The sequence below is a fragment of the Boleophthalmus pectinirostris genome, unplaced genomic scaffold (assembly GCF_026225935.1).
Source record: "Boleophthalmus pectinirostris isolate CB_2022bp ecotype Guang Dong unplaced genomic scaffold, ASM2622593v1 HiC_scaffold_3, whole genome shotgun sequence".
NCBI classification, from domain to species: Eukaryota; Metazoa; Chordata; class Actinopteri; order Gobiiformes; family Gobiidae; genus Boleophthalmus; species Boleophthalmus pectinirostris.
In genome coordinates, this window is record NW_026571299.1 from 13,976,932 (window position 1) to 13,989,121 (window position 12,190).

General features: G+C 38.1%; 1 protein-coding gene across 1 annotated transcript in view; it reads right to left on the reverse strand.

Moving 5' to 3' along the window:
* LOC110171096 (matrilin-4-like) overlaps nucleotides 1-12,190 on the reverse strand; it is a 51,423-nt gene that overhangs the window by 12,344 nt on the left and 26,889 nt on the right. The window contains 11 exon segments of the mRNA XM_055160840.1: nucleotides 184-306; nucleotides 820-942; nucleotides 1,920-2,042; nucleotides 2,261-2,383; nucleotides 2,984-3,106; nucleotides 3,427-3,469; nucleotides 3,471-3,550; nucleotides 4,570-4,692; nucleotides 7,055-7,177; nucleotides 8,333-8,455; nucleotides 9,817-9,939. Of these exon segments, the coding sequence (XP_055016815.1) occupies nucleotides 184-306; nucleotides 820-942; nucleotides 1,920-2,042; nucleotides 2,261-2,383; nucleotides 2,984-3,106; nucleotides 3,427-3,469; nucleotides 3,471-3,550; nucleotides 4,570-4,692; nucleotides 7,055-7,177; nucleotides 8,333-8,455; nucleotides 9,817-9,939 (1,230 nt within the window).

A 12,190-nucleotide genomic window follows, 5' to 3' on the forward strand; every position in this document is an offset into this window, starting at 1 on the left:
GAAATGCATTTTGGGATAGGGGGAAACAACCATTGCTTGTTTTAGAAATGGTTTAGGGATGCACATTAAATCCAGTCAAAAGCATTCAAACCAATTAATTGACAATAATGAAATAATAACACAGTAGTTACTATTTATTAAAGGATTAGCCCAATAAGATTTTGTGTATAGTTCCTGACTAACGTGTGCAGGTCTTCTCGTCCTCATTCAGAGAGTATCCTTGGTTGCAGTCGCAGGTGAAGACTCCAGGAGCAGGTATACAAACGTGCTCACAGTCATGCTTCCCCATAGCACACAGGTCTATGGCTGAACAATATATAGTACAACACCATTAGATTACTTCAATTTGTGACCTCATTTTAATATTTATTATGCCTCAAAATCTGGATTAGTGTTAGCACTGAGACAAAAACACTATCTTTCTACAAAACACAAGTCTCCTCCTTCAATTTTTTTTTGGACTTTCAACATATCTAGTCCAATCTATAAAGTGTAATGTTAAATGCTAAAATATTATTAACAATTGACAACAAATACACCTGATTAGTCTCACTAAAGCATGACAAAAGACTCAAACCAAAATGAATAAAATACATGTAAATACAAAAAAGAATGAGTGAAAAAAATTATGACAATACAAGAATGAAACATCTTGGGTAAGCCAAGTCTACAAAAGTTGGTGATTACTTCAAGTCCAAGGGGAGGATTTATCCAGGGCTAAAAAAGATGCATGCCCAGTTTTATGGCAAACATGTTTTGTTTTGTTTTTTTTAAAAAAGAGTTTTGTGAGTGTATATAGTGTTAGTTTGTCTGACTAACGTGTGCAGGTCTTCTCGTCCTCGTTCAGAGAGTATCCTTGGTTGCAGTCGCAGGTGAAGACTCCAGGAGCAGGTATACAAACGTGTTCACAGTCGTGCTTCCCCATAGCACACAGGTCAATGGCTGAACAATATATAGTGCAAAAGCATTAGTTTACTCCTTGTAAGCAAATTCAAATTCTAATAAACTAAGGGCAACAAAAAATTGTTGTAAAACCGTGTGATCCTCTACAGTTTCAACATAGCCTGTCCTATCTGTAAAGTATAATGTCATGCTAATTATTGTGACGATAACACTATACTATAACTACACTTAATAATCCTTAAAGGTGTATTGTGCAACTTTTCTGGTTAAAAGCTTTTCTCCATGGAGATGTTACTGCTTTGTCTGGAATGTTTCACAGTACGGCATTAAACCATTCTACATTCATCTAGACCAAACCAGGCCAAGTTACAGGTCAGGTCTGTGGAGAGACAACCCCACTCACAGTCAGAATGCCTGTTTTTTAGGTACAAAACCACCTGTTATGTAATAAATCTGAGGTAGATCTGGCTAAAGTCATACTGTGGAACATTCCAGGTAGAACAATGACATATCCATACAAACAAGCAGGTGATGGACCCAGAACCAAAAAGTTACATAGTGCACCTTTAATTCATGAGGAACAAATATGTTATTAAGAATGATTCAGGCTTATTTAAGTCTTAATTAATACCCTATCTCTGAAGACTAAGTCTTCATACTTAAGGCTAAGGTGCTGTTGTCATAAAGTGTAATCATTTTGTCAATATTTTTGTCTGGCAAAGGGACTAACTCTGGTACATTACCCTTTTTAATATTAATTCATGTGTTGTATGCTGCCCATTCAAAAAATAAACACATAAACAAAAAGAAAAGAGTTGGAGAATAGATTTGATGACAAAAATGAATTGCTGACATCTTGGGTAAGCGTAGGCGATTACTTCAAGTCCAAGTAAAGGATTTGAGTAAAATCTATGTTGTATGCAGGGCAAAAAAAAGATGCATGCCCTGTTCTACGGTAAATGTGTTTTTAAAAAAGAGCTTTCTGAGTATATATAGTATGAGTTTGTCTGACTAACGTGTGCAGGTCTTCTCGTCCTCGTTCAGAGAGTATCCTTGGTTGCAGTCGCAGGTGAAGACTCCAGGAGCAGGTATACAAACGTGCTCACAGTCATGCTTCCCCATAGCACACAGGTCAATGGCTGAACAATATATAACAACCTGGGCATTAGTTGTGTAAGTTCACTGATAGTGCTGATGATATTTGTCTACACATTAACAATCCTGGCACAGCTCTGTTATACATCAATTCTTATGGGGTCAGATATATTTGATGCTATGCTAAGATAAGACAATTTTGTTTTGTATATTGTGAGGAGTGTTTGAAGTCTATAGACAACTAATAGTGTTTGGGACTAACGTGTGCAGGTCTTCTCGTCCTCATTCAGAGAGTATCCTTGGTTGCATTCGCAGGTGAAGACTCCAGGAGCTGGTATACAAACGTGCTCACAGTCGTGCTTCCCCATAGCACACAGGTCTATGGCTGAACAATATATAACACAAGAGGTTACTGCTATGTAAGATAAAAGCTCAAGTCATTATATTTTGAATTGGCATCATCTTGGAAACTAGTGGCTAAGACAAGTATCCTTAATAGGGTTTTTGAGATTGAGATTTCATGACACAGCTCCTTTGTTTCCGTATGGAGAGCTCCTTGTCCCCCCTGTGTCATTTATGTGAGAGTTCCTTTGTCCTCATGGAGATTTATTTAAGGAGGAGGCCTTAGGCCTATTCTTTTTTTTTACTGAAAGAACAGAGGTGAAGTTTAAGCATCTAAATACTGGGCTTAAACTTGTTTAAAATGGGTGTACACTGTGATATTTTACTGTGTGAGCAGGTTAGTATATATGACCATCACAGTGGACACATCTCTGTTGTGAGCTTTCTATGAGATTCAATTGCACTGTGAGTTTTGGGAATCATTTGGAGCATCATGAAATTGAACAAAATCACACAGTGTACGCCCATCTTAAGATTTTATAATGACAACAACCATGCCCCTAAATACTGTATGGCTGAAGTATAGGTGTCTCTGGTGATCTCTGTGCATATATCATGTACGCAGTGAGTTTGTCTGACTAACGTGTGCAGGTCTTCTCGTCTTCGTTCAGAGAGTATCCTTGGTTGCAGTCGCAGGTGAAGACTCCAGGAGCAGGTATACAAACGTGCTCACAGTCATGCTTCCCCATAGCACACAGGTCTATGGCTGAACAATATATAAAGAAACATTACTTCACTACTTTTTCCATAATAAATATCTAACCTAATCAACCTGGTTTAATGTTGATTGTGTACTGCATGTTGCCCATTCAAAAAATAAAAAATTTAAATTAGTTGTGTAGACAGATTTGGTGACAATACAAAATTGAAGCGCTGCCATCTTGGGTAAGACAAAAAATGGCGGTTTCTTAAAGTCCAAGTGAAGACTTTGTAACCAGGGCAAAAAAGACAAGTGCCCAGTTTTATGGCAAAAGTGTTTAAAAAAGAGTTTTGTGAGTGTATACAGTATGTGTTTGTTTGACTAACGTGTGCAGGTCTTCTCGTCCTCGTTCAGAGAGTATCCTTGGTTTGCAGTCGCAGGTGAAGACTCCAGGAGCAGGTATACAAACATGCTCACAGTCATGCTTCCCCATAGCACACAGATCAATAGCTGAACAGTATACAACATAAAGAAGTCAGTACTATATATGACAACTTCAGCAACATACAACCCTGGAACCTCAAAACTGTCTAACAAAAACTGTCACAGTGTGCCTCTGTCAAACCTCTGACCTGAGTTCAGTAATCTCCCAGGGAGTGCTCATATGGGACTATTGACATATTCATAGAACATGAGTTACATCTAGTTACTATTGTGTAAAGAATCCCTCAGTCGTCCAGGTAGAATTCATGGCGAGGAGAAAATTCAGTTTATCGACTGGACAAAAGTTAGTTTGGTTGAAGACGTTTCGCAGCTCATTCAAGCTGCTTCTTTAGTTCTGGTCAGATGCTGGTGGACACTTCCTTATATCTGCAGGGAGGAGTTAACTAAACTGAAACTAACACACTACTTGTTTACAGGTTCTGTTAGTTAGTTTGGCCTATTGACCTGTGTGGTGTCTAATTAGCATAACAATTCATGGCCATAATGGAGTTTCCACACCTCTGGACCTGACCTGGCTACACCTGTTGTTCTCTTGTTTGTTTTGATTTAGCTTTGAGGATGGAGTTGTAAATAGGAGATAGATGGTGTCCTTAGCGAAAACGTCTTTAACCAAACTAACTTTTGTCCAGTCGACAAACTGAATATTCTCCTCGCTCTAGTTACTACTGTTATTTTTTCTTATTTTTAAGTAATGCATTATTAGTTACAAAAATGCATAGCTGTTAGAACAAGCACAAGCATTAGAGCATTCATTTCTAAAAGCTTGAGTTGCAGCAGAAAATGATTTGCTTTCTCATGTTACAGTGTAAACTTTGTGATCTCATTTTGGGAAATTTTAATGATTCTTATGTGATAACCCTCACTTATGTGCTCCTAAAATCTAACAGACTCTAGTGATATATGTAAGGTCATGTCGTATACAGTGGGTGTAGTGTGTGTTCTGGGCAAAAAAGACAAGTGCCCATGTTTAAAAAAAAAAAAAAAGAGTTTTGTGAGTGTATACAGTGTTAGTTTGTCTGACTAACGTGTGCAGGTCTTCTCGTCCTCATTCAGAGAGTATCCTTGGTTGCAGTCGCAGGTGAAGACTCCAGGAGCAGGTATACAAACGTGCTCACAGTCGTGCTTCCCCTCAGCGCACAGGTCTATGGCTGAACAATACACATGCATAGATCATTCACATCTGAACTTACATAACCCAACTTCACCACCCTCATCTCGAGGTCAATCTGAACGAGTCTTCTTTTCACATGTTAACCGTAAAGCGCCTCTGGTATTTAGGTTACGCGGACAGTACAATTACACGCCGCGCTTCCTGAGCTATAAAGATTTGTGTGACCGCAAAGCCGGAGTTTTCCAAAAGTTGTAAATCGTCTGTATTTGAGCGACATCCCATGCTTTGTTCCTGCAGGTGTTGTGATGCGTGCAGCCCTGTGCAAACATGCTGCATAGCTCACACATGCTCATTTTCAAATATCTATCACTTGTCTGTGCAAAGGTTGGTAAATGCTTTTGTTTAGTTAATGGCGTCTGTGCTAGAAGGGCGCAGCTACGCTCTAATTTCCACAGATTCACTATGTTACTCTCCTTAAAGTGGAAGTTGGGGATTTTTGAAAGGAAGTTGTATCAGGTTGTGCATTAGCTTGAGTGACGGTGAGTGTGGTTGGTTTAAGGGCCCAAATTGTTGCCACGGTAACAGGGAGACATTCAGACACCACTCCTAAACCAAAGAATCTAACCCACAACCTGTTTTCAAAGTCCTCTGCCACATATCTCTAAGCACATGACGGCAAATTAAAGTCGCGCGTTCCTTTCTGTTGGTGTGTCTGCTACTTGCCTCTTTATCTCTAAGAAGATGTAATTGCTTTGTCTGGAATGTTCCACTATATGGCATTTAAGTTATCTATCTCCATGCAGACAAATAGGTCATGCCCCAGACCAATATGCAGGTCAGATCCGTGGAGAGGCAACCCCGCTCACAGTAAGAATGTTTTTCAAGGTAATTTTGAGTAATAAAAAAAAAATGCAATTGAATAAATACTAGATGGATAAGTACTATACTGTGGAACATTCCAGACAGGTGGATAGACAGGTTGTGGCCCCTTTACCAGAAAAGTTAATACACCTTATAATAGTGCTATTGTTTACATGTTATTATACTGTAGTAAACATTATAGTGTCTTTCTAACCACTGTTTGAACTTTACAGATGAATCAAGCAGCGGTTATTGCCATTTCTTTTCCAAGTTAATGGAACCCATGGCAAAGTAGGGAGGAGAGAAAATGAATTGTCTAGATTAAGAACAGACCTTTTTCACAATGGCTGGAAGTGCCGTGATGTAGGGTAAACGTCACTTACGTTAATGATTTTCTATGGCAAAATATCTGTGGAAATGTCTCACGTATTTTCCACCAGCTTCATAAATCTGCCCCATCACCAAATCTTCATCCAACAAAGTCGACAAAGAACATATTCTGTCCATGAAGAATTTATCCACAACTATCAAGGTAAGAAAAACGAAAACGTAAAGGCGAACAACGACGACGCATTAGTGAACGACTCCTGAGCAAATCTAACATTGTGGTCATGAATAAAACATAAGTAACTTGTTAACTCAGACTGATTCAACAATTAAAATCAAAAATCGATTTCATGATGTAGATGTTCGCATAGACAGAGAGATTTGTGCAGTTTAAATGCTAAACATGTAATCTGTAAACATCTGTAGCATTCGAACTGCACAAATCTCTCTATCTATGTTAATACCCACATCGTGAAATAAATTTTTAATTTTAATTCTAGAATCAGTTTGAGTTATTTATGAGCTACTTATTAATGAATTACTTATTACTTATGTTTTATTCATGACCATGAAGTTAGTTTTGCTCAGGAGTCGTTCACTAATACTGTTTGTTGTTGCTCGCCTTTACGTTTTCATCTTTCTTACCTTGATAGTTGTGGATAAATTCTTCATGGACAGAACATGATCTTTGTCGACTTTTTTGGATGAAGATTTGGTGATGGAGCAGATTTATGAAGCTGGTGGAAAATACGTGAGACATTTCCACAGATATTTAGCCATACAAAAGCATTAACATAAGTGACATTTACCCTACATCGCTGCACTTTCGGCCGTTGTGAAAAAGGTCTATAGAACCCACAACTAGTACCTAAAAATAGGACTCTGTTCAGAGTACAAACAAGTCCATTAGTATTTGAGGAGTCTGAAATATGAACTGATACACTACTACAACAATACATACCATGCATTTCAGAACAGATTTGTAGAGGACTGAACTACAGGTACAACAAGATTTTTCATCACAGCACCATTAGTTCTGTTTGCAATCTACCGAGCAACCTTACCCACCACCTCTCACTTACTGAAGCTAATGCATTACACAGATACACAACTTCACTTCAAAAACACTTTAAGGCAAACTTTGCAAATGAACAATAATCTAAAAGTGCTCTCTACTACCACTACTACCAACCTGACTGCAGTATACTTACCCTGGCAGGTCTTTCCGTTGGCGAGCAGCCTGTATCCCTCGTTACAGCGACAGTTAAAGCCCCCCAGCACACTCACACACTCGTGATCACAACTGTGGTTCCCGAACGAACAATAGTCGATCACTGAAGAGGGAAGCAGCACAGCCATTAGCCACTGCACAGCTTAGCAACTGAAGGGTTTACTTCTTTATACTTTCAGATATTATTACATAAACTAAATGGCTTTCTCAATATAATACAGTAAACTATGGTATATACAAATAGGATTTCATATATCATTGACCTCTAAAGGTACTTATTGATGGAGGTGTAATAAACTGTATTAATATTTGTTTTTAAAAAGTCTTATTTAGTTAGGTACTATGGCAACCCAAAACCAATTAGTTAAAGGTGCAGTATGTACATTTTCAGGTGGACTATGCCACCAGCTTGTCTCCATGGAAATGTTATTGTTTTGCCTGGATTGTTCCAAAGTAGGACATTTAGAGCTACAGATGTGCAGAGAGGCAACCCTGCTCATAAAATGGCTCTGTGTGGCTACGTTTATATGATGACGGTCTGAACAGAAGACGCAAAAGTGGCATCACGTCTTCACTCTTTATTTCGCATTTAGACCAGCGTTTTCAATAGGAAATCTGCGACTGGGTATGCATGCCATCCGACATGTTTGTTTCAGTGTACTGTATGTATGTGACGTAAACGTGTACGCGACGTGAGCAGATCTGACCAGAGTTTTGCGTCTTGGGCAGCGTAGACGGAAACTCTATGGCGGAGTGTATTCAACTTTTCCACTCTGGAGGGTGGTTTCAGATTTTTTCATTTTTAAGCCCCAAAAGTGCCATCACCGTCTAAACGAAAGGCGCTTCCGATAAAATATTTTGTCGTTTTTACCCACAAGCGTTCTCGTGTAAACAGGCCCTGAATGTAAATATGTTTAATGCCGAACTGTGGTATATTCCAGGCAAGGCAATAACATCTCCATGGTAACAGTAAAACGATGAAATCCTCTACTAAAAAAGTTGCATAGTAGACCTATAACCTCTCGCATCAATTCGCTTTAACTAAATTATGACAAAAATGTATACTATACTGAGTATGGATAAGTAAGTAATTGTTTGCAGGTAGCAATGCATTTTAAGATTGTAAGTAATATAAAATAATATAATAATATCGTTAGAATGCATTTAGTCATTGATAGCACATGCTGAAGCATCCTCAGCCGTGTGAATACATAGCTTATGTTATGATGTTAGCTGATTCAAATGACACTGTACTGACTTGAGCAGGTCTTCTTGTCGGCGTTCAGCTGGTAGCCCTTGTTGCAGTCGCAGGTGAAGGCTCCAGGAGTGGGGAGGCAGATCTGCTCACAGTCATGTTTTCCTTCAGCGCACAGGTCGATGGCTAAAGACATAGATGACATTACATTCTAGTGTTGTCACGATACTAAAATAAAATAAAATAAAACAGTCTCTAGTAAAAGTCTCAATTTAGATACTAAGGAATAGATCTGATACTCAATACCGATTCTGATACCACAATGATAATAAAAAAAAACTCTGTCTTTACAAAATAGAATGCCATTTTCAACATTAAATCGTAGTACTTTCTTTTATGTGGCCTTATGTCTATGTCATCCCTCAGTGGTCCAAGTAGGTTCCATGGGCATATACTAGTCTATGTGGCCTTATACTTGTTCTGATACAGCTCAAGATCATTTTAATGCCCCCAAATTCATTCACTGAGCTAAAAATAAAAGAAGAATGAGAACTTCGCACATCAACCACTTGAGACGGGTGCATTGGAGGAGAGGGAGCAGCCCAAGAACATAGAAAAAAATCCCGCGTGCAATGTTTTGGCACTAGGTTTGCCTGACGAAGGCCTAGTGCCGAAACATTGCACAGTTTGTCCTAATAAATCTCACAATTTGCAAGTAAGACGGTGTGCGGAAATTTTCTCTATATTCACTGAGCTATAAAAAAAGTATGGGTGGTTTGGTTGTGAATCTAAAATAACTTAATTACATAATTACAAATACAAAATCTCAGTTAAACAGAAAATATGTAACTTAAATTAAATCCAACTTCACAGAAATCTCTCCCATATAGACTAAGCTAGATTACCTTTAAAACTCCCCTAAGTAGGAAGGACCTGAGATCATTCTAAAGCTATTCAGAAAAGGTTCATTTCAATCCTATGAATGTAACATTTTTATTACTGATACTAAAATGAGTATCTATTTCCGATACTAGTTTTAATATTGATTAGTATCTAATTTTAAACCCTATTAAATTCACAATGTTTACATGCACGACTGGAAAACCGGATAAACAGATTTTTCAAAATGCATGTAAACCTGCTAATCCTGTAGTTTAAATCTGTACAAACATGTTCTGAAATGTGATGAGTTTGTCAGTTCATATTTTACTCTTTTTGTCGGTTCTTCAAGACGTTTTCAAAATGTGAACTTTAAACGGAGTCCCATGATTAAAACATAAATCCCAAATCTGTCTACAGTTGCAATGCTTGTCAGAAAAATCACAATTAGATATTTTCCCCAAATCATTCAGCCCTTCCAATCCCCACTCAACTTTTCCACTAGCCCAGTTGTGCTGACTATGTCCCATACACATATAAATAAATACATTAATGAAATAAGTATCTTTAATATATCTTATTTTTTGCTGTTTTGCATAAACCAGTGTAAAAATGACTGACTGGACATTTCACACATTTCAGTCGTAACAGATTGGACCTGGGCTGACCTTTGCAGGTTTTGCCGTCGGCGTTGAGGGTGTATCCGGGCAGACACAGACACTGGTACGACCCTGGAGAGCTCTCACAGATGTGCTCACACCCGTGCTCCGACTCCAGGCACAAGTCCACTCCTGCACACACACAAGAACACACAAAACACACACATCATAAGGCCTAAAGTGAAAAACATGAAGAAATATACATTGTTCCTATCTCCTTAGAAGTGGCTGTCATTTATTTGTGACCAATTTAAAGGAACTGTGTGTAGCCTGGGCTTTAACAGTTTTAAAAAAGTACTACAATCACAACTGAACTTAACTTACCTGTGTACCTGTACGTATCATCCTCAGTATATGGACAGGCCTCAAGTGAAAGCTCAGAACCTCCAGAATTCCCTCCCTGAGCTGCAAAGGCTGCACTAGCACTGATTCATGATACAGGTGCTGGGGTTTAGGTAGTGACCATTCAGAGTCTTACTGGATTTTATTCTCTAATAGTTATTTAAACTTAGCAATGTTGAAATATAATGTAGTAAAATCTAGCTTTCCAAAATGTGCCAAACTCCATAAAGCAGTCTAAAATTCCCACCAAATAAACTTTCTGCAATATTTATACAAGTTGTTTTTGAGTAATAAACCTGTTCGTCCATTGTATTGACCTATTGTACCACTGTAAAACTTTAGTAACCTCTTCCACTACTTTAAATCTGTCTACTTCTTGGTTCGCCTGTGGGAAGCTGGCCCGATGTGGTTGTAGTAGGAGGCAGACTAAAAAGTATCTATAAAACAGACTTTGGTTGTGAAATTAAAACATCTACCTTTTATACTGTCTCCAGCAGGAAGGACTTCCACAGGTAAGTACCATTTCCTTTCACAGGTGAGGATCAGAGTTTAACTTTAGCAGTATCTAAATCTAAGTCTAAGTCTCTTTAAACCAAAGTGTTTAAAGTAAATTACAAATGTTGACCACATACACAAAATCAAGGAAAGAAAAAGGAATTCAAACCAGTTCTCCCCTCCACTTGGTTCGGCCCAGGACCTCCCCCAGAGGCTTTAAAAATGGCTGACCTGGAGCACACCCCTCTTAGTTTGGACCATGTGGAGGTGCAGGTAAGTAGTGAAAGGATGTATGAAGGTAAATATGTTGCAAAATGAGAAAGCGTGTAAACTTGATTTGAGAACTTGTAGGATATAATGTGAGAACGTGTAGAACAAAACTTTGAACTTGTAATTACCTATTTTCATGTACGTTTGTGTTGAATTTGCAGTCACGGTGAAAAAAGAACACACGAGTGCTTGAAAAAAATGTGTGCACTTGCGGACTGAAATTTTCACTTGTGGAAAATATTTACACACACGGGAGAAAAATATGAATAAATGTGTAGATTGATATTTGCATGAACAGAGTGACATCTGCATCCATTATGACTGATACAACCACAATTGAGTGACTGCAACTTCTCAAATGTGTCCCAGCAGGTTCAAATCTGTGCACCATGACATTTTGCGATGTGCATGTGGCAAAACTGATTTGCACTTGTAGAGAGCTGGGGGGAGGAAGGGATAGGGGAAGGAGGAGGGTTTGACCAGTCAGAAAGCGGGAAGATGAAGAATCCGTGTATCATTCGTTTTTCAAAATAAAACCAAATATAACAAAAAAACAAAACTATTTTCTTTGTTATTTGTGTCCAAAACCAAAATGAAAAAAAAAAAAAAAAAAAAAGGAATAACAGCCGAAAAGTGCAAGTGCACACATTTTTTTTCAAGCACTCGTGTGTTTTTTTTCACCGTGACTGCAAATTCAACACACACGTATATGAAAATAGGTAATTACAAGTTCAAAGTTTTGTTCTACACATTCTCACATTATATTCTACAAGTTCTCAAATCAAGTCTCTCTCATTTTGCAACATATTTACCTTCATAAGGATGTATCAAACTGAAATGTATAACTAAAATGAATAGGTTTAGCCAAATAAAATATATATTTGTGTGTATGTGTGGTAATTTAACTGAAGTTTAACTAAAACAAACATGACCTTTTAGTTGGATGTGGTAGCACTGTGCATGATTAAATTAACAGTAGATTAATGGGACAAAGACCCACTGTGTCACTATACCACTGGCCTAATGTACAGGTGTGTCCTATTTAGAATGAAACCCCTAAATCTTTTCCGGAGAGTGATATTTAGGTGGGTGATCCGATCCTTTATGATAACTTGGCAAAATGTTCAACTGCCTTTAATTACGCAAAGAATTCAGGTTGGATTTAAATTAAACCAAAAACATCACAAACCCATACAAAGAGTTGGCTGTGATCTGAACTTGACATGACTGGAACCAATTGAAACTATACTGGTATATAGAGGGGGAAGATAAATGC